At 44.1% G+C, this 23548-nt stretch overlaps 1 protein-coding gene across 1 annotated transcript; it reads right to left on the bottom strand.

Annotated features, from left to right (window-relative positions):
- Positions 1–5072: 5072 nt before the first annotated feature.
- On the bottom strand, positions 5073–22720 carry LOC308170320 (THO complex subunit 6 homolog). The gene is made up of 13 exons (XM_080545093.1): positions 22643–22720; positions 22244–22335; positions 22000–22064; positions 21776–21879; positions 18906–18943; positions 18733–18781; positions 18584–18655; positions 18343–18445; positions 14024–14073; positions 8356–8418; positions 6527–6637; positions 6142–6270; positions 5073–5229 (listed from the first exon to the last, which is right to left on the bottom strand). Exons 1-13 carry the CDS (start codon positions 22655–22657, stop codon positions 5149–5151), a joined length of 972 nt encoding a protein of 323 aa, XP_080401219.1. The 5' UTR covers positions 22658–22720; the 3' UTR covers positions 5073–5148.
- Positions 22721–23548: the final 828 nt, after the last annotated feature.

The raw sequence follows: 23548 nt of genomic DNA, 5'->3' as shown, positions 1-23548 counted from the left end.
CTCTGGGGTGGGATGGGGTAGCTTCTCCCATCTGGACATGAGATGGGGCAGCTTCTTCCATCTGGACATGAGATGGGCTGGCTTCTCCCATGGCTGCGTGGATGGGCTGGACCTGAGATGAGGTGGGCTTTGTCTGGAGGTCCTGTGCCAGGTCTCCCACGTACCTGGTGACGAGTCGGGGGAAGCCCCAGAGGCGATGGCTGTTTTTCCTCCGGATGTTTGACTCCAGCTTCTCTCTGGTCTCCTGGGAGATGAAGGGGATGGAAGCGGCCTGCAGGAACACCATGATGGGCTTTCTCCCCGTTGCCGTGGCGACAGTCTGGCACAGGGATTTGGCGACAGTGGCGACAGTCTGGCACAGGGATTTGGCACGCGGGCAGAAGACCACGGGTCCTATCCTGACGGTAGACGTCTTGGCCAGAGGGTGCGTGACCGCGTGGCGGGGGCATCGGAGTCTGGCGGGGAGGAGCATCCTGATGATGCAGATCATCCGTACTGCCTGCCTCCAGCGACGCAACGCAGAACTCTGGCTGGACTCCAGGGGGCGCCTGGGGGGTTGCTGGGCCTCTGGGGGGCAATGCCTCCACAGCACGTCCTCCCCATCTGGTCTGGGGGTAGGGCTTCGGTCAGGGCTTGTAGAGGGCGTCGGGGAGCAGGACCTGGACGACTGCTCAGAGATGGAGGGGCAACTGGAGCGAGTAGAGGAGGAGTCAGGGTACAGAGTGTCCATCCGGTCCAGCGTCTTGTCCACTAGCTGCAGGCGGTGGATGGAGAGTGGAGTGTCCTCCTTGGGCTCCTTCAGCTTCTCTCTGGGGTGGGATGGGGTAGCTTCTCCCATCTGGACATGAGATGGGGCAGCTTCTCCCATCTGGACATGAGATGGGCTGGCTTCTCCCATGGCTGCGTGGATGGGCTGGACCTGAGATGAGGTGGGCTTTGTCTGGAGGTCCTGTAGTTGTTTAAAGACCAGGTTCCGCTCCATGCGCCACCGATCTTCCTGGTTCATGAAGATCACTCTGTCCGTCCGCCTGGGGCCCTGGGAGGGGGAGGTGTCACCAGTGTCACATGGCTGGGGCAGGGTGGTCGTGTTCCAGTCAATAGCAGGGGTTGTTGTCAGGTGGCTGGCAGTCACACACAGGGATTTGGCATGTGGGTAGAAGACCAGGGGTCCTATCCTGACGGTAGACGTCTTGGCCAGAGGGTGCGTGACCGCGTGGGGTCCTATCCTGACGGTAGACGTCTTGGCCAGAGGGTGCGTGACCGCGTGGCGGGGGCATCGGAGTCTGGCGGGGAGGAGCATCCTGATGATGCAGATCATCCGTACTGCCTGCCTCCAGCGACGCAACGCAGAACTCTGGCTGGACTCCAGGGGGCGCCTGGGGGGTTGCTGGGCCTCTGGGGGGCAATGCCACCACTGCATGTCCTCCCCATCTGGTCTGGGGGTAGGGCTTCGGTCAGGGCTTGTAGAGGGCGTCCGGGAGCAGGACCTGGACGACTGCTCAGAGAGGGAGGGGCAACTGGAGCCAGTAGAGGAGGAGTCAGGGTACAGAGTATCCCTCCGTAACTCCACGCGGTCCAGCGTCTTGTCCCAGTCATCCTTGAGCTCCTTCAGCTTCTCTCTGCAGGAGGACACAGACAGGGCTCTCATTCAGGCTAACTGTTACTGTTATTATCAAACCTTTTTCATTTAGCTATGAAATATGACAAATCATAATTGATGGAACTTACTTGTGTGTCTCATTGATGATGTCCTCCTGTTCAAACACACACATGGGAGGGTAAGGATTAGCCTTTGAAATACACAAAGCAGACAACCCTAACACACATCCCTCACACACATCCCTCACAGCCATAACACACAGCTCTAACAGCCTTAACACACATCCGGACCCTCACACACATCCCTCACAGCCTTAACACACATCCCTAACAGCCCTAACACACAGCTCTAACACACAGCTCTAACATCCCTAACACACAGCCCTAACACACAGCTCTAATACAGGCCTAAAACATTCCTAACACACAGCCCTATAACATAGCCCTAACACGGCCCTAACACACAGCTCTAACACACAAAGCCCTAACACACATCCGTAACACACATCCCTAACACCCAGAACTAACAACCCTAACACAGCCGTAACACACAGCCCTAACAGACGTAACACACAGCCCTAACAGACGTAACACAAAGCCCTAACAGACGTAACACACAGCCCTAACAGCCGTAACACACAGCCCTAACAGCCGTAACACACAGCCCTAACACAAAGGCCTAACACATCCCAAACACCGCCCAAACACAACCCTAATACACAGCCGTAACACACAGCCCTAACACACAGCCCTAACACACAGCCCTAACACACAACCCTAACACAGCCCTAACACACAACCCTAACACACAGTTCTAACACACAATCCTAACACAGCCCTAACACACAGCCCTAACACACAGTTCTAACACACAATCCTAACACACAGCCCTAACACACAGCCCTAACACACAGCCGTAACACACAGCCCTAACACACAGCCCTAACACACAGCCCTAACACACAACCCTAATACAGGCCTAACACACAGCCCTAACACACAGCCCTAACACAGCCCTAACACACAACCCTAACACACAGCCGTAACACACAGCCGTAACACACAGCCCTAACACACAGCCCTAACACACAACCCTAATACAGGCCTAACACACAGCCCTAACACACAGCCCTAACACACAGCCCTAACACACAGCTCTTAACACACAGCCCTAACACACAGCCCTAACACACAGCTCTAATACAGGCCTAAAACATTCCTAACACACAGCCCTATAACAGAGCCCTAACACACAGAAATAACACTGAGGCCAGCAGTGCTTTCAGACAATAATATTGACGCAGCTTTACCTCTCTTGCCGGCCGCGCGGTGGCATCTTTCCACAGGTGGATCAGCCAGGTAAGAAGCAGCAGCAGGAGCGTGGAGAGGACAACCCCCACGAGCTGGAAATCGATGACCGCATCTCCAACCAGTTCCGATGTCGACTCCAGGAGATGCATGCGGTAGCGCAAGTGCTTGTTTGTTGGGAATAACATGACTGGTGACTGGTGACTGGCACGGTCACCTGGCACCACGAAGCGTCGGAAGCGCTCACGTTTCTGGTCTAACTGTTTAGCCATTAGAACACATTAGGGAAATCTATCCATAGATTAGCCTACACTGTGTACGTGTATACACTTCGATAGACAAAGCGTTTATGAATGTTGTTGATGATTGGCATACACCGTATGCGTTAAATGGTTATGACGTCATAATAATGAGATTGCGTCATAATCAAGAGTTACCATGACACTTTTTTTTTACAGCCTACATCACCAGAAATCTGCGTGGAGTGCGCGCAGTAAACAGCGCATCAGTAAACAGAGGGAGCGCGATTTCATCCTTTCATCCACAGAGCTCAACTTTAAATAAAATTGCTATGAACCAAGTCTGAAATGTGAAAACGATGGAATCAAACATATTGACTTATCCCATATAACACGTCTTAATTTAATTAATAACACCCACAGCTGGAACTGAATGACAGATTCACTCAATGAGTGACGGACTCAGCGCAGTCTCAAAACAATCTGGCCCGTGGCTGCCACGCTTGTTGTGAATGAAAAGCTCCACTGTAGGCTGGATAGCTACATTATATTACATTGCTTGTCGCTTTTATTGTAACTTGAACAAACTATACAAGCAACAGGATGAATAGCATAACGCTACTCACCCTGCCATGCAGGTACAATTGGCGGTGAGGATGTAGTTCTCCTTTCTGTTCACGATGACCCAAGCGTCGTACATTTCGGTCTTATGTCCTTGTCTTTGACTGGACAGGACTTTTGCTTTTAGCACACAAAACTCAGTATCGATGTCTGTTTATGTATGTGTGATGCTCTGTACATGACCACACATGACATCATTGTACGCATCCAGAGTAGGGTGGCCATTTCCTTCACATCAAAAAGGAGGACACTGCATACACAGAGACACGCAAGCCGATATTTGTTTGGGGGCCTCAGCATGGTGGACAGGACAGCAAAACTGAAACACAGAGAGCCATAGGCTCAACACATCAACACTTGGCTAATTTAAATATTTACTATATTTATAAACTACTATATTTACTATATTTATAAACTTTCACTAACATCAACCAAACTTCCTTGGAAGTATTAAGAGAACGGACACAACGCGGAAATTTAACCAATGAAATGAAATATGTATTTTTGTACACAGCTTTTAACGAGGTAATAACGTCAAAACCCACCCCCTACTCACTATAATTGAAGAAATACTTTATCTTAGCATTACATCTAATCCAGTGGAGATAGAAATCGGAGGACAGGCTCATTGCAATACATGGAATGGACTAAGGAATGGTATCATGAGGAATGGTCTCAAACACATTACAATGAGCCGTGCTCTACCTCCACCAGCCTCCCCAGCTCTAATCCTCTTTTAGTGGTAGATTGTCAGAGACCGCAGGGAGAGCCGGTCAGAAGGCCTGCGTCAAGGTTACTAGATGCCCTCCTCCTAACAGAGTTTCTATACATTCAGCATGAATTACTAAATGAGCTGTCAGGGTTCACAACTTTGATTGCATTAGCTGATTTATCAAATAGGCTATCATGTCTCTCATACTCAACAATTTCAGTCCAAAATGTTCCATTTATTTTTATTTAAAAAAAACTCTTGTTGGTTTTCACACAACGTCTGTCCATCGGTAGGCTAGTATTATTTTTAGATGTTCATTTGGGTGTTGTGTTTACAGTACAGAAAGTATAAAATAATACTAGCCCACAGATGGCTAAACCTCCTGAGGATTATTGTCAGTGACTAACAGAGCAAACATGATGCAGATATGGAAAAAGTCATCAAAACATTTTATTGTCATTAAAAAATCACATCAGGGTGAATCCTAGAATTGGTGTCTTATGAATGACCCCTTTTTGACCATAGATAAGAACTACCTGTACAATTATTAATGTCATACAGTAAGTAGAGTGAAAGTGTACAACACAGTGTGTGTGTGTGTGTGTGTGTGTGTGTGTGTGTGTGTGTGTGTGTGTGTGTGTGTGTGTGTGTGTGTGTGTGTGTGTGTGTTCAGAAGGACAGGGAAAATGCTCGGTAAGAAAGGTTGGTGAATACGTCTATTTGGTCACTGCTGCCCCCTACTGTCAGCACCTGAAACAACAAAGACAACAGAATGCTAAGATAATAGATTAATAATAGAGACATGGGGATCACGATAATAGAGTAATAAGGGATTACGCATTAGGCCACACCTGTTTCTGCAAGACAGTTGCCCATTCATTTGCTGACTGGATATTAAAGATGCATTTGCTTACCTATTTTCCTGGTCCTGCAAATCTAGCCAATATCTTATGTGTGCTAACTGGTTAAACTTAGCCCCCAAAATAACTACTATTTTACATGTCACAACAGTATCTTGAATCACTATGAGAAAATGACTCCGGCTCATGCTTTTCAGTTTGATGAATCGCCACTTTCATAAAACGCAAATGGCAAAATAAACAAAGATGCTGGGATGATGAAAGCTCCTCACCACTCTATAGGGAGGCAACGCGTTTCATCAGAAGGTCGTCACTTCACTTGGTTCTGGTTCAAGTCCACAGTTTTTTATTTTTAAATAGCTAATATAAGTCTTGTGTTTAACACATAGATGGACAGTTTCTTGTACATTTTCTTTTAGATTAACTAGTGTTTGGTTCTGGTAACCATATCACAATTATTTTCTCTAACTATCTAGCTAACTTAAATTAATTGGAAAAGAAAACGTACAAGAAATTGTATATATACTGTATGTACTACATTTGGGTGAAAATACTTTGCCTCCCTATTCAAACATTACTCTACCCACCTACTGTACAGCCTGAGAGAGGAAGCAACAACAAAATAACAAAACGCAACAACACCTAGTAAGATCTGGGGGGTATTCCATCAACGTTGCTAAAGGAAAATCCAGGCTTATTTTGATAGAAGAGAGAAGGGGGGATGCGATGGAGGTGAAACAAGAGAAGAGGGAAGGAAAGATGGCGGTCAACTGATGAGTGTGTTCAGGTGGACTCAACTCACCCTGTGTTCAGTGCTGTTCAAGTTCAGGGCGAGTGTGTTGAGAGAGTGGGGGGTGCAGGGGATCTGCGCCTTCACCCCCCCCCCCAGGAGACAGTGGGACACACACTGGCCCTCTCCCACCGACAGGATCTACAGGGACAGAGGTTAGACACACACAGTTTCATTTACAGGGAGAGAGGTTAGACACACACACAGTTTCATTTACAGGTAGAGAGGTTAGACACACACAGTTTCATTTACAGGGACAGAGGTTAGACACACACAGTTTCATTTACAGGTAGAGAGGTTAGACACACACAGTTTCATTTACAGGGACAGAGGTTAGACACACGCGCACACACACACACACACACACACACACACACACCACAGTTCAGTGCCTCACCATGTCTTGGTAAAAGGTGGCTTGTCGCTGACAGCCGGAGAGAGGGAAGACGGAGGTGGGGGAGAGAGAGCGGAGGTGCCATAGAGAGAGGGACGGGCCTCCTCCACACAGCTGCAGAGAGAAGAGAGGAGGGCATGAGGATGAGAGAGAAGAGAGGAGAGAGGAGGACATGGGGATGAGAGAGGAGAGAGGAGGACATGGGGATGAGAGAGAAGAGAGGAGAGAGGAGGACATGGGGATGAGAGAGAAGAGAGGAGAGAGGACATGGGGATGAGAGAGGAGAGAGGAGGACATGGGGATGAGAGAGAAGAGAGGAGGATATGGGGATGAGAGAGAAGAGAGGAGGACATGAGGATCAGGGGGGAGAGAGAAGAGAGGAGGACAGGGGGATGAGAGAGAAGAGAGGAGGACATGGGGATGAGAGAGAAGAGAAGAGGGCATGGGGATCAGGGGGGAGAGAGGAGGACATGGGGATCAGGGGGGAGAGAAGAGGGCATGATGGGGATCAGGGGGAAGAGAGGAGGACATGGGGATCAGGGGGGAGAGAGGAGGACATGGGGATCAGGGGGGAGAGAGGAGGACATGGGGATCAGGGGGGAGAAAAGAGTGCATGGGGATCAGGGGGGAGAGAAGAGGACATGGGGATCAGGGGGGAGAGAGGAGGGCATGGGGATCAGGGGGGAGAGAGGAGGGCATGGGGATCAGGGGGGAGAGAAGAGGACATGGGGATCAGGGGGGAGAGAAGAGGGCATGGGGATCAGGGGGGAGAGAGGAGGACATGGGGATCAGGGGGGAGAGAAGAGGGCATGGGGATCAGGGGGGAGAGAAGAGGACATGGGGATCAGTGGGGAGAGAGGAGGACATGGGGATCAGGGGGGAGAGAAGAGGACATGGGAATCAGGGGGGGAGACAACAATCAAGTACAGTTAATCAATGTCCTTTTGATGACGATAAGTACGTTATTGCGGGCAGTGGCTTTTTTTTCATCTTACCACATCAAGAAGGAACAAATGGGAGAAGATAATAAGCCATATGCCCCCCACCTAACCCATCACCTCTATATGTCTAATGCTGGGGCAGATATGTTCTTAACCCATCATCCTCTATATCTCTAATGCTGGGGCAGATATGTTCTTAACCCATCACCTCTATATCTCTAATGCTGGGGCAGATATGTTCTTAACCCATCGCCTCTATATCTCTAATGGGCAGATATGTTCTTAACCCATCAACTCTTTATCTCTAATGCTGGGGCAGATATGTTCTTAACCCATCAACTCTATATCTCTAATGCTGGGGCAGATATGTTCTTAACCCATCAACTCTATATCTCTAATGCTGGGGCAGATATGTTCTTAACCCATCAACTCTATATCTCTAATGCTGGGGCAGATATGTTCTTAACCCATCACCCTCTATATCTGTAATGCTGGGGCAGATATGTTCTTAACCCATCACCCTTTATATCTGTAATGCTGGGGCAGATATGTTCTTAACCCATCACCCTCTATATCTGTAATGCTGGGGCAGATATGTTCTCAGAAGAGGAGATGGTAATGATAATAATGAGGCATAGCCTCCATTGTTAAACTATTTGGGCAGACATCTCGGCTCTTCACCTGGGTGACGGCTAAAACATGGCATTCCACAGGTCTAGTCAGCAGTGACGGGGGGGGGGGGCACCGTATCGCCATGACAACCGTTCTGATAACTCAAACGAACAAGTATGGACAAAGTCTATGAAGAACAACACTGAGCCAAGGGGAAGTGGGGCTGTGGTGACTAAAGGGGGGAGGATGGGGGGGGGTAATGGCATGCCCTCTCCTTACCATCCAATCAGAGTCGGTCGTGAGGCAGCTGATCCACTTGCCGTACTGGGGCCGTGCGCAGTCCTATCTCACCATCGAGAGGAAAGAGGGACAGCAGAGAGAGAAGATGAGAGAGAGAGAGAGAGGAGTCATGTTTCTGTCCGTAGCTTGTTTTGGTTGTACTTTTCCAGCAACTGTTTTTTGTTGCAATCATTTCACCTTCGCCTGTCTAACTGAAGCTGAACTATAAAACGGAACTATAAACATTAATGCAAAAATATGAACCGCATTTCAAATAAAAACTCACACGTGCTTCACCTCTGCATTGGTTTTAGTTGTGTACCTATTGATCTATGGGCCTGCTACGCCAATCGTGCTTTTGTGAACCTAGTGGGGCACAGAGTTGATACACTACTAGACTGTATCCAATATCACCTGCTACAGTGCTGCGTAAAGCTTAGACATCGCCCGACTGTTGTAGCAGCAAAGTAAACGTTGAATTGGAGTCTATTTTTCTCTGCTTCACACTGGTGTTGAGAACAATATCAACTGTGGATTTCACCCCTGTGCTGTGGCAGACCTGTTGGGAGCCTATTCTTCTTGGATCCACACAGCTAAACACCATATTACAAAGTGTCTGAAGTGACAGGCTTCGATGCTGTTTGGACACTTGGGAAACATATTCCCACAGCTTTATAGTATGGTCATGTACAGTGCCACGGGCCTTCTGCTCCATCGCCCCCGAACTGTGGAACGCCCTCCCTGCCCACCTGAGAGCACCACAGTCGGTCGACTCTTTTAAGAGCGGACTTAAGACTCATCTTTTTAACAAAGCGTTCCAGTAGCCAGATTTGTATTTATTTATTTTTCTTTAGTTTTATGCCACAGTGTCTTTTTAACCTTTCTGCTTTTGATGTTTTTAGTGATCTTTATTGTGTTGTGCTGTTTTTGTTTCTTTTATTGACTGTAGCACTTTGAGATTCTTGAAATGTAAAGTGCTTTATAAATAAAATCCATTATTATTATTATTATTATTATAAGTGACCGGACACTCGGACAGCAAAACATTTTCTTGTTTAGTTTGGAATCAAACAATGGATTAGGGTTGTTAGATCTTACTGATTGTCTAGCAACATTTATGCTTCTGTCACTCAGACACACGCATGACACAGACCCCCACACACACAAACTCTATTCTCAGGTCACTCAGACACACACATTCTGTTCCTTCCAGGTCAGCCTGCTCTTCAGGGGTAGCAATAACGCCACAATATGCAGCAATAACGCCACAATATGCAGCAATTACGCCACAATATACAGACTCGAGAGGTTGTTATCTTAGACCTTGGGGGTTAGGCGCCAGGGCACAGACAGAGGGTGGTCAAGAGTATTTAAGCCTGTCTGTATGTCATAATGATGTCGTTGAATGTCGTGGAATGCCGGATGCTGTGGTACTGTGCTGAATGAACCATTCACTGACTGTCTTAATAAATCAAGTACAGAGATTCCGACCCGTGTTGAACATTCTATTTTCTTGTCAAATCGTGTATGCTGCGCACCTGATCTATTCTGAGATGACACAACGCATTTAAGATCACGAAATCCTCAATAGATTGATCCATTACATCTAATTACCGACAAGAAGATTCTACAGGGTTAAAGTAAGAGCCATGGTGAATTCCCTCTGCTTTAGAATTTCCTTGTGTAGTTTTTTTTCTTTTCGATAAAATCGCATCGCACGCCGTGTGCATTGTCTCATTCAAAATAATGGAATCGAATTCGGCGGTGCGACAAAATCGGGGCTGTGTGCATTGGCCTTTATGCAACATTCTGTGGTGTCTCCAACCACCTCCTAATTATTAAAATAATAATAATGCTATTAAATAAAGCAAGGTTAATTCACTACAGCCACACAAATCAAATAATCACTCATGTAAATCATCAAACGCATTAAGGTGAGCGTAATGTGGGTTATCTGGGTCATGACGGGCACCAGACACCAGACACCACGGGACAGAGGTCCAATAGCAGTTTACAAAAATAAACATTGATTGGTGTTTGACAGAGATACTGTCCCTGGGCTCCTAATGAAACAAATAAACACCACAACATCGCCCTCTATAGGCAACAGCCTGTAAACAGCGAGAGACAGGATGGGAGGAAAATGACAGGACTTCTTTGCAGACTCCAGGCAGTCTTTGTACGCAAAGGATTGTTGACCAAATACTAAACAAGTCCTTTATTTGGACATTATATATATTTTTTCCCCCCAATACTCCCCCTGGGAGTGTTTAAAAATGGTTGTACTTTCTAAATGGTGAAACCAGTCTGAAAGACAAAAACATGTAATGAAAGTTGAGAATCTCTACTTTGGCCCCAATAATTGTTTGATCTCAAATCCAGATTGTTGGAGTATTAGAGATAAAAGAAGACAAAATGCTTCCTCTTTCCAATTACTTTTCGACGGCACTGTATGTCGAAGAACAACAGTTGGTGGACACTTGCTAGAGCAAGCCCACTAATAATAAGTATGACAAATCAAGAGTTGGACTTTCTTGAAGCAAGCCCACCAAATAACTAGAAAAAGTTCCAAAAGAAACGTTGTGGGCTTGTGAAGTCTTATTTTGGTAGTGGAAATTGTTTAAAGATGGTTTGTACATTAGTTAGATTTGCTGGGTATTTAAAAGAAAGTGGGATGGGTTGGTTGGTTGGATAGATATACGGCAGATGAGAGAAGGTCAGATACAGTAGATGGACAGACCTCTCTGCATGTTGTAAAGTTGAAATCGTATGAATAGCTTTAATGCATTTTGGATGAAAAGAAACTAGAAAAAGCTCCAGTGGAAGGTTTGTGGGCTTGCAAAGTCTTATTTTGGTGGTGGTAGTGCAAAGATGGTTTGGACTATAGTAGGATATGCTGGGTAGTTAAAAGAAGTGAGATGGGTTGTGTAGTAAGTTACAATAATGTTGCAATTAACCTCGTCGGCAACGCAGGGGTAGTGGTGGTCTAGTGGATAGTGAGTTGGACTTGTGATCGGAAGGTTGTGAGTTCAAATCCCGCCTGAAACCACACCACTACTAGTGTGCCCTTGAGTAAGGCACTTAGCCCTCAGTTACTCCAGGGGGAATGTCCCTGTAATTCGTAATTGTAAATCGCTTTGGATTAAAAGCGTCTGCTAAATGGCAAAATTAATTAATTAATTAATGCGCTTGCAAAACAATTTTGTGATTGGTCCGAATTTAGGGGATTTAGCATTTGGATTTCTCTCTCTTCGCCTGTCGCCGGTCCCTTTAATCCCGTATCCTATTCGAAAATGCAACATCATCAGCGACGACTGTGGGTTATTGCATTTACTGCTGTTCTCTGGTTCATGTTGTTATACCAGTGCTCACTATAGAGTATTTTAAATTAACATTCGTAATGTAGTCTCTGATGTTCAGGGTCAACTAAATCAGGCTATTTTGTGAAACAAATAATGTTCCCGAGCAGCCTCGCACCTAACGCTAGCTTCCAACTATTCATAGCATAAACGTTGGTAAATGTCACAAACGACACAGTATTGGCAGGGGAAAAGAAGGGGAGTCAAATTTTTATTGACAACGGATTTACATGCTGGAAAAACATGAATGGAATGAATGGACTTTATTTGTCATTGCTACAGTACAGGTACCAAACAACGAAATGGTACCAAACAACGAAACATGCAGCTAAAATTCTGGGAACATTTGGACAATAAGAGACACAAGGTGTGGTCGCGTGGTCTAACTACAGGGCAATATGCACGGGGCAAAAATCATCTATTGCCTCTAAAATCATCACAAACAGAACAGCGGAGGTACGGGTAAGCAGGGCTCATGTCGGTGTCATCAAAGGTAAGAGTTGGTTTTCTTTAACTCAGCTGATGCATTACCTTGCTGTTGGTTGTTTACCGAATGCTCCATCTGACTGTCACACTGTGTTTTACTTGTGTAAACAGTTAATGAGTAACTTTAGCCCGTTTTGTGCGTGTACTCTCATGTAGGCCTACTTCGTATTGATGAGCTGATGATCTTTCATTGTGTGTGTATGTGACTGTCAGTCACAAGTTTATATTCTAGGGATGTTGTTCAGTGCTGTATGCGCGTTCCCGGTTCCCTGTGTACTCTACTCTTGTGTACTTCATATTCGATGAGCTGATTATCTCTTGTGTACTTCATATTCGATGAGCTGATGATCTTTCTGTGTGTGTGTGTGTGTGTGTCTAAAGCCCAATTTATACTTCTGCGTCGAATTTACGCGCGGCTACGCCGTAGCCTACGCAAGGTCTCTCCCAATTTATAGTTCTGCGTTGGTTGGTCTGCGTTGCGTTGGTCGGTGTACTCATAGCGGCATAATAGCGATTCTTTTGTTATGCTTGTTGTAAAGAAAATGTCTATAATGCATTGAAATGATATTAAACTAAGATAATAAGATGGTTATCATAATTTTTCAAATCTTTATTAATAAGTAATTACAGAAAAAGTAAATGACATTTCTGTCATGGCTTCCGCATTTCGGCCTACGAGAGTCAGAATCATGTCGGAATCATGTGCTACCAAGCGGACCAATCACAGTTCTTACGGTCTGCGTAGGTGTGTCGCGTAGTTACATTTTTGGAGAGGTGCGGGCCTACGCAGGCTACGGCGTAGGCTACGCCATAGATTTTACGCAGAAGTATAAATTGGGCTTTAGCCTGTCAGTCACATGTAGGCTATATGTTCAGTGCTGTATGCGCGTTCTGCTGCAGCTGTAGGATGTCTTGGTATTTGATCACCTTCTATATAAAATCACCTGTTCGGCTTTAATGGCTTAACCACAAATTTTTTATTGTATTTATTATGTTGCCACCCTCTAGTTTTCGGAGAAATTACGTCTTTTGAGCGCCAGCGCGCGTTTCATGCGCGTGCACGCGAAGAGAATTGCGCGCACGAAAATGGACCACTCCGCCACTAATGTGAAAAATCCTGGAGGAAACACTGAGGTTAGAGGGATAGATAGAAGGTTAGATGGATGGATGGAGAAGGATAGATAGATAGAAGGTTAGAAGGATAGTAAGATTGCTAGAATATCTATATCCTATAACCTGCATTAACAATTGCATCAAGTCTTTCTTTTTAAAATTCTTTAGAATTTTAGGTTGGAATCTCCAAACATGCAGGCCCACAGGTGAACACTAACGTTGGCCCATTAGAATATCTCCCACTCTCCAAAAATGTATCTAATGCACGAAAACAAACTTCTGTGATCATCAACAGCTTAGAAACACTTTATGTTATATTTCCATTTCACATTAGCGGTAACATTGTGAAAACCCTGCCGTGCTCACGGTTACGTTCTTGTTGACATGACGTCAGAGAACTACAGCAAGGAAACTCAGAGCTTGAGGACGATCCCTGAGTTTCCAACTGGTAATGACTAAGTTGGAGGGCCGTTCAACTGGTAATGACTAAGTTGGAGGGCCGTTCAACTGGTAATGACTAAGTTGGAGGGCCGTTCAACTGGTAATGACTAAGTTGGAGGGCCGTTCAACTGGTAATGACTAAGTTGGAGGGCCGTTCAAATGGATTTCACCCCAATCAGAGCTCATATTTCTGAGTGTCCGACTTGTCTTGAATGACCCATCACCCTGCAAAGTACAAAGTACCTGTGTCCCACCCCAATGTCTCTCACCTCGTATTTGTAGACCTCGATACAGTGCACGGATTGGCCAGTCCGGGAATCTGGAGGCAGAGGATTGGTTTGGATAGTGAGACACAACAGTTGGTCCAGGGGTGCCAGGCAAAAACTAGACAGAGAACTCCGTCTACACGGCACACTGGGAGAGCCAGACTGAGCACGATTAGGGCATGAATACAGCACAACACACACAGCAGTACCATTTGTGATTGGACAACCGGACAAGTACAAATTCGGCCAACGTTTCTTTGTAAATAACATCTCACTCTCTGCTTTCCCCTGTGCTGAGCTGAGCTTGTGCTTAATAAAATTTGATTTGATTTGATTTCACATCTCTGCATGAGTAGGTGTGAGCGCTTCACTGACAAGAATGGATTCTCTGCACTCTTGCACTTGGTAAATAGGAAGCGGTTCTCATCGCCGAACAAAATACAGGAGATGCTGGACAGAATTACTTTATCGTTGCTAAATGTTAAGTCAAAGAATAGTAAAAACATACATTTTTGACAGCGCCACATAACTTTTTCCTAAGCAATTCTGTTAATCCCCAATAAAGAAATGCCTTCTGACAAAAATCATTCAGTTGTCACCTTTTTTGGGAAGAATATGACAGTTAGGGCTGTTACGATTAGTCGACGTCATCGACGTCATCGACTACGTCAATACGTCGGTTTGCGTAATATGCGTCGGTTAGTCGTAAATAAACAAAATGGCTGCGACCAGTGCAAACACGGAGAGAGTTAGCGATTAGCGATGTTAGCTTATAGCCAGTTTAACAGAAGTAACTTCACTTTTAACATGACTTCCCGTGGTCGTAGAGGGCTGGCTGACGGCCGTGAGGACCTGTAGACCTTATCCAGCCATAGTCTTGTGTTTCTACCCCGGGGCATAGCCCTATTATCTCCATATTTATCTCCTAAAACAGTACTAGCTAAGCTGTTGTGTTTACCACAGTCCTGTTCTGACTGGTCGCGGGCCGTAAGTGATGCTTGTCTCACAACGGAACAGTTTGTCAGTGTGTGTGTGTGTGTGTGTGTGTGTGTGTGTGTGTGTGTGTGTGTGTGTGTGTCTGTGTGTGTGTGTCACGCATGTGTGTGTATCTTTGTCTCTGTGTGTCTGTGTGTGAGTGTGAGTGTGACATGCTCACATTCCTCCACAGTAATGCCTAAGGTGGAGGGGGGAGAAGGGAGAGAGGGGGGGAGAGAGCTAAGGGGGGAGGGGGAGAGCAGAGAGAGGGGGAGAATGTTATGTTTGTTATTGAGATTGTTATTGTTAAAGATTGTTACTGAGAGGTATACGGTATTCCGGTTAGAATTTCACTTTTTTACAGAATTTACTGCATTACTTGCACTTTTCCTTTTACTTGAAGTTAACTTTTATATTTTATAATATTATATTTTATGTTGGACTGTAAGAAAGAGAGGATCTTTTTTGTTGTGTGGAATATTGCCCTGCAGTGCAAGAATAATTGAATAAAATACTGAAATGTTGATAAGAGAAGTTTTTGACATTTATTTGGTGAAAATTAAGTGATACATTAAGCGAACAGTTAAAAAATAATCGTTAGACTAATCGGAAAATAATCGATAGATTAATCGTTAGAAAAATAGTCGTTTGGGACAGCCCTAATGACAGTAGGCTGTGACTGTCATCATAGCGAAAATAACAACATGCGCGCACACACGCGCACCCACACACTCATAATTTCGGCAACCGTAAAATGTTATACATTTGTTTTGTTATTACACTGTTTTTTTAATTACCAGTAACAATGATCTGCAAATCTCATACAGGACCACGAATCGCATGAAGGACTCTACCGGTTGAACATCTTTCAACAAGTGACCTTTTGGAAAAGAGTAAAAAATATCTAATAATCTCTAGATTATTTTTTTTGAAAGTAGGGGTGGAACGGTTCACAAAAATTTCGGTTCGGTACGTACCCCGGTTTTTAGGTCACGGTTTGGTACATCTTCGGTATAACAGGGTAAAAATGAGTGGTTTATTGAACAAACAGTGGGTCTTTGTTTCTGAAATAGAATAAAGTCTGCCAATACTGCTGCAACCAGCTGCAACCTACTAATAAAAAAGTACAATTTACTGAAAAGTAAATAAATAAATAAATATTCTCAAAGATCCATTCTGGATATCCATCCATGTGCAGCATTTAGAAAAAATAACTGTACTGTACTTGTATAATAAAGTTACATTTACTGAAAAGTAAATCAAAACCATCAGAATATTCTCTCAAATAAAGAAAAAATATAATACAGGGGTGCAAACTGGCGATAGTCCCGTAGATGGTTAGCTCTAGCATTAACAGTGGTCTAACAATGATGCATGTGTAAGTAGCGATGGCCCTGACCTTAACACCCTCATAATTAATGTAAGCAACCTGTTCTCAAAATAATTCTGCGGGTTCCTGCAGGTTTCAACAAGTTACATTTAAGACCTTTATAAGACCACTTTTAATAGATTTTAAGACCTATTGAGCAAGTATTGGTATTAGACTCACATTCGTTGATTATTTTCATTAGCAATGCTGGGTGATCTGTTCTGTTGCATATAGAACAATGATAATGTAAGTTAGCCTACTCTATCAATTTCTTGATTCATTTCCATTGCTTCTCAACACATTAGATATAATTACATAAATAACAGAATAAACTCACACACTTACTTACACTCACTTACACTGCATAGCCTACATACTGAGATATGGCACACACACACCTCTCACAGGAGGGCCACACACACACACACACACACACACACACACACACTATATTTACTAAAACACACACACCGTTGCTACCAATGCAAGTTTGAAGAAATTATAACTTCACATGCCTACAGTCAAATCGCCTCCTACGGCGATTATCGTATCGTGGCCTCTTGTCTTATCATTTCACGTGGCAATATATCGGGGTTTTGGGCGCAGCTTAACCAATGTCACACGAGCAATAAGTGTGCAAGTTTTGTTTTATATGTTGTCTCTCATCCGCATGCGTCGTATTCCCACGCAGTGGGTCTGGCGACAATAATACATTTTCCGGTCGGACTTAAAATAAAAATAAAAAAATCGATTCTACGCAAGTCTAAAGCACACAGAAGCCATTAACATTTTTTATTTTGAAAGTCTCACCCTGTGTCTGATCCTGATGTTATAGAAGCAGCGTAGCAGCAGGGTAGAAGCGAGGTAAAGGGGGACGCGAGACAGTCTCGGGCAGCGTTCGTAAAATTCGCTCTGAGAGCGCCGGAGGGCACACTGGGCTCAACGTCATAAAGGGACCAAGTAATTTGATTGGACAAGAGGCATTCCATGACTGCTGATCAGATTTCCAGAGCGAATTTACGAACGCAGCCTAGGGCAAACCACTTGCCGACTCGTTTTTTTCATAACACGAAACTTGAAGTTGTAAAGTACCCACTCGATATAATAAACAACAGTTTAACGATCTCTAAATACTTATAATGATCATCTAATTATGTGTAGTTATGTGTTTCTAGCATGTCGATGTTCTATCAGGTAAATTCGCTAGAACTAACCTCCATACCCTGGTTCAGAAGAAGAAATCAGTCCTTCGTCACTTACATCGTCGTCCTCGATGAAACTTTTAGGTGGATTGGTTAACCTAGCCTAGATGGTCTTCGTGACATTTCACAATCACAAACATATATATGTACAGAAACTCACTAAAGTATAAAATACAGCTAAAATACTGCTTCTCTTCAAATCACTCCATGACACTTTGAGGTCAATGCATTTGTTTTTTTGGTGAACTACCGTAATAACCCTAAATGGCTAGAGAGTGCAACTTCTCTGCTTTCAGAAACTGTTGGATTTTTTTCGATTGCACATATAGTTCAAGAATTACGATAGTTTGAACGAACCCTGTAAAATCCTGTTGAGAAGTTATCGCAACATATAAATAACTTCTATGTTATTTTATTTTATTACTTCTTATGTTTCTACTTCCATCTTAAGACCTTTTTATTTCAACTGCAGCAAAGTTTAGCAAACAGGAAGATGTTAGCTTGGGCATCATGTGACTTGGATGAGATGAGATGTAGACCCCCCCCCCCAAAAAAAACTTTGTCCATCGTCAAGCTCTAGTTTAACTGCATCCGCCATAACGGTAAAAAACTACTGACTATCTCTCTGTGTGTGCCTGCGTACTGGCTGAGGTTGCGTTCGTAAATACACTCTGGAAATCTGATCAGCACTCATCTAGAAACACCCCTACTAGAAAAACCTCTACTAGAAACACCTCTACTAGAAAGGCTTAATGTCCTGGGGACGGGTCACTCACCCCATATCCTGACGGAACCGTCCTCCCCCCCGGACAGGATCTCTCCCTCCCTCTCCCTCACACTCAGACAGTGGATGTAGTCTGTGTGACCCTGCAGAACCGACTGGAGAGGAGAGAGAGAGAGAGGGATGGAACACGACATGAGATAAGAGGGGTCAAACAGAGAAGAGAGAAACTAGAGGAGAAGAGAGACTTCCTCTCGCAACATCTAACAGGTGAATGTTGACTGCTCCTCCCAAACCTTGAAGATGCCACTCTCCAGATCCATGATGTGGATATTGTTGTCTCCTCCGCCGACCACTAGACTTTTATCCTGAGAGAGAAAGAAGGTGGATTACTATCTTCAGTCTGACAACGTCAAAAACACTGGACCTGTTTCAGTGTACTCACTATGGTATTGACGACCATGGCATTGATCTCTGGGATCTCAAGGCTGGATCTGTGAAGAGAAGCAAACAGACTTGCACTGAACAGTACTGGGCAACAAGCATAATACACATATCAGCAGACACACAACAGACACTCAACACACTTTTAAACAATCATCTGAAGCAGTGCCTTACTTATAGTTTGGCCTCCTTGTCCAAGCAGCCTTAGTATTCTGGAGGGAACACAGCACACACACTTGGTAAAAATATCACATACTAAAGACTAACATTAGTTAGAACTAGCATTTAGGTTTAGCATTAGTTAACACTCGCATTTATATTAGACCTTACAGTGCTCCATTGATGAACCATTAGAAAAGTAGAAGAGTGAAGTGATACTGGATTACTGCATCATTTTAACAACCAATGTGAACATGACACAACATGTAATACTTCTTGACTAACCCTTAGATATACCAGGGCTTGACATTAAGCTTTTTCAGGTACTTGTCCTTCGGACAAGTGAACTTATCTTTTACTTGTCCTAGAGCTCAAGTTACTTGTCCAAATCCAAAGATTTTGAAAAAGCAATAATATGAATAATAATATATTATACTCTCACCGCCACTTCATTAGGTACACCTTTTCAACTGCCTGTTAACGCAAATACCTAATCAGCCAATCATGTGGCAGCAACTCAATGCATTTAGGCATGTAGATATGGTCAAGACGATCTGCTGAAGTTCAAACCAGCATCAGAATGGGAAATAAAGGTGATTTAAGTGACTTTGAACCTGGCATGGTTGTTGGTGCCAGACGGGCTGTTGCGTGATATTATACTGTCAATATGGACCAAAATCTCTGAGGAATGTTTCCAGCACCTTGTTGAATCTATGCCACGAAGAATTAAGGCAGTTCTGAAGGCAAAAGAGGGGGTCCAACCCCAAGGTGTGCCTAATGAAGTGGCCAGTGAGTGTATGTGTATGCAAATAACACATTTGACTACTATTGATTTGATAATGATGTATCCTTAATTTTCAAATGTATTCATTAAACAATATTTTGTAATTATTAAAAAACTTAGGGGTAATAATCAGTGATTACCCTAACCCTAACCCTTTTAGATTAAGATTGGCCACAAAAGGGATGAATATCTAGGAATATTTACAAAAAATGTTTGTAACTACAGTCCCTCCCCAATGGAAGCAATCTTATTTGCTAGCCTTTGGATAGTATCCTATATTCAAATTGAGAAATCTATCATTAGTGTCATTCTGAAGTTCGTATTGCGATGTGCTGGTCTTAAAACTTCAAACCTAAAATATACGATCGCATCGAACTACATGAAAATAAGACATAGGCATTGAGAAGAAGCGAATATGCCCATGTTCACGTGAATGGCACTAGTGACTGGAGACCTACAACACTATGGCTGCGTTCGTAAACTCGCTCTGGAATATGATCAGCACTCATGGAATGCCTTTTGTCCAATCAAATTACTTGGTCTCTTTATGACGTTGAACGCAGTGTGCGCTCTGAGCGAATTTACGAACTATGACGATAACGAACTACGAGAGACTGAGATGAGGCGCGGCATCGCTTTGCTTGGATTTTTTTTTTACTATTCAGATCGGAAGGAGGAATTAATGTATATTGATTTGTTTTTTTGTTTTGACTTGTCCATCGGACAAGTGCAGGAGGAACCACTTGTCCAAACATAAAATGTACTTGTCCCGGACAAGCGGACAAGCCTTAATGTCGAGCCCTGTATACTTTCCTATATTTCAGATATTATATCTGAAACAATAATAATACAAAAATGTATTCATTTCATCAAGCTTTTAGATTTCTGAAGAGCAAATAACAAGAACCGTAACAAAAAGCCCCCCCAACGGAACCACCCGCCCCCCCAAGAAAGAGGAATTATTACGGACATAAACACCAAACATCGAACAAGCTAAAATATCCGCGTTTTTTAAACGCACCCAACCCGAATCTGGCAAGTGGCAAGCCCATAGGCTCGTTGGTAACATTAGTCCGCCAGTAGTCTCGCATAGCCAGACCTATCTCTCCACACTTCGGTTCGCACTGTGCCGCGCTAGTGAATAATACAACATTGTGCGCGCGACGCGAGAGAGTTTTTGCCGGGTGAGATGTCTTCAGATAGAAAGTAAGCAAGTTGAAACGTTAGCAAATATAATTGCTGAGTGTTCTGACAGAGAAAGTTGGTTAAAATTGGTCGTTATTATTGTGACTAGAAAGTGTCTGACTGACACTTGACAATGACTATAATTCCATTGTGTAAATAGTGTCAAATAACTATCAAGCTAGCTAGCTCAGAGGTGATGAGATGAGCTAGTCTGCTGCACACTTGCCAGCTAAAGAGCTAACTGGATGCACTTTATTATTTTACTTAAATTAGATATACAATCTTTCTTATTCTGCTAGAATTGGGCTTCATGGTAATACAATAATGGCATATTTACAGTACATGGACAGTGGATTGAAGCATTTGAAATGTCTGTTTTTTATAGTATAGTTGGACATGTTTTTTTTTCCAGGTGAGAGAGTAATGTCAAAATGACATTATCTGACTGCATTGCCCACAGCAATCCAAAATTCAATTATAATTATGTTATAAATTGATATGGATCAATTTATACCTCTTATTAGATTATAAATACTCTGGTTGTTATGTTTGCCTTTTGGTTGACAGCAAAATAGGGAGAGAGGAGGATAGGGAGGGAGAGCAGGAGAGAGAGCAGGATGGTGTCAGCATACCAGAGAGAGAGAGCAAGAACCAGGTGAGAAAGTGGACAGGTAGTCAAGACCACATAAGTAAGTAGCCTTGAGAGCCGATGGTTCTCGAGCCTAATGGCACATAGGGAAGGAGCCTATCTCCTGTTTCCGTAGCGTGAGGCGGCTTAATGTACAAGTTAGTACACCCCCTGGACATGACGCTGGTATGTCGCAGGGTCTTACCCCCTGGGGGGGGGGGGGGGTTCCATGCCACCCCCCCAAGGCAGCAAACCTAGGGGAAACACTGTCCCCTGTATAGACCTTACCCGCTTGGTAAGCTCTGCCCAGCTCCAGGCACTGATCTCTCCATTGCCAGCGCTGAGGAGGTGAGTGTCAGTGGAGATGAGAGAAAAGACGGGTCCCTCATGAGCTGGGAGTGAGGATGGGAGAGAGAGAGAGAGTAAGAGGAACAGACATGGATGTCAGGAGCAGGCAGGGAGGGAGGTAACCTCTAACCACGATGCTTTAGACAAGTGCAAGACAGACTAACCGGTAAACGTGAGGGTGGGCTTCTGGCTCAGTTGTGTGGCGTCTGGGCTGAGCGCTGAGGAGAGGCTGCATAGGGAAGGGAAGGGAACAATTGTGTAGAACCCGAAAACACTGAGGACATACTGTAAATAGCGATACCTCATCATGGGACTGTAGCTAACGTTACAGACTTCATGCCATCTAATTACGCATTAGTTAGGTCTTTTCTTAGGAGTGCATGCCTATTATCGCTTATTCGCTCTCACCTGAACACAGCAATCTCGCCGTAGTTGTTGCCCGCTGCTAGAAAGCGACCGCAGGGAGAGAAGCTTTGGGAGAAGACAGACATGTGGAGGTGCTGGAAGGAGCACACAGGGTCAGACTCGCTATGTATAGGAGACCGTGGTGGCGAGCTTTGTTGTTCGTCTACCCACGAGAAAACCTCATCTTTATCATCATTTAATTGAAAGGTAGTTAACTCATCAACAGACTATATTCTCTTGTATTACAAGTTGTGCTTTCATTTCAATTCGAACAGTGGGGCTAACATTGCATTGGCTAACACAAAGCAGGTGCGCAAATTAACGTTACTTTATAGAGGCCAGTGCAGAATATTTCACATACAACCAAAATAAAATGTGGAAACGCTTAAAATAAACATGTACCTCTATAGGACCCATTGCTGCAGCCAATATACAATATTTCACCGTAGCTAATGTAATCTCTCCCTTCTTACGAGATCCGTGTTTTACATTCAAAAGCTGTCGCGTAAATAGATGTCACATCCGGTTGTTAAGTCTGACGTCAAAAGTGACGTTTAGCCATTTCCGGGTCCTAACCAGAAATTCCAAGTATATCCATCTGCAGCCTGCACGCGCATCACCCGGACGCTTGGACACCATATTTGGTTCGAGCGCGTCATCATACCGCGCCTGCATATTTGCATATTTGGTTCGGACTACGTCATCGCCTTACTACGGTGGCTGAGGACGATTTCAAGTTAATATTTCAAGTATTTCTGGATATGACAGATCATTCGCTTACTATGCATTTCGATATGAGATAGATGCATTTTTGTATTTCAAGTACTTATGGATATGACCGATCGTATTTATGGATATTTTGATATGAGATAGATCATTTATGAGATAGATCATTTTCGTCCTATTCACTTAATGCTTAGTTTTTTAAAACAAACCAAATAAACACATTTCCAGCAATGGATTCTACAGTTAGGCCCATATTGTAAGGTGATCAACTTCTCCAGTATCGATTTAATTGAGTCGTCACTTTACAAGCGAGTTCGTTTAATCTCAACGAGACGTCCTTGATATCACTTCTTAAGATGATATGATCCAATCAAATATTAGGCACCACTACTGAACTGTTCATTAAGATAATATTTATTCAAGCACATCAGCAAGCAATAATAGTTCATTTCCATGGAAAAGTGGTCTCATCTAGTTTCACCTCTGCAGGCCCGTCTCAGCTAGCCGTCAACAAGTTAACTGCAAGAGCTCCACCAGACGAGAGTCCCCTTTTTCCTTGGTACATAGTGTTTATACATTTGA

This window comes from Nansenia antarctica, assembly GCF_963989245.1.
Source record: "Nansenia antarctica genome assembly, chromosome: 1".
Classification (NCBI taxonomy): Eukaryota; Metazoa; Chordata; class Actinopteri; order Argentiniformes; family Microstomatidae; genus Nansenia; species Nansenia antarctica.
Note: the sequence above shows the minus strand (reverse complement) of the source record. Positions and strands in the feature narration are given on the sequence as shown.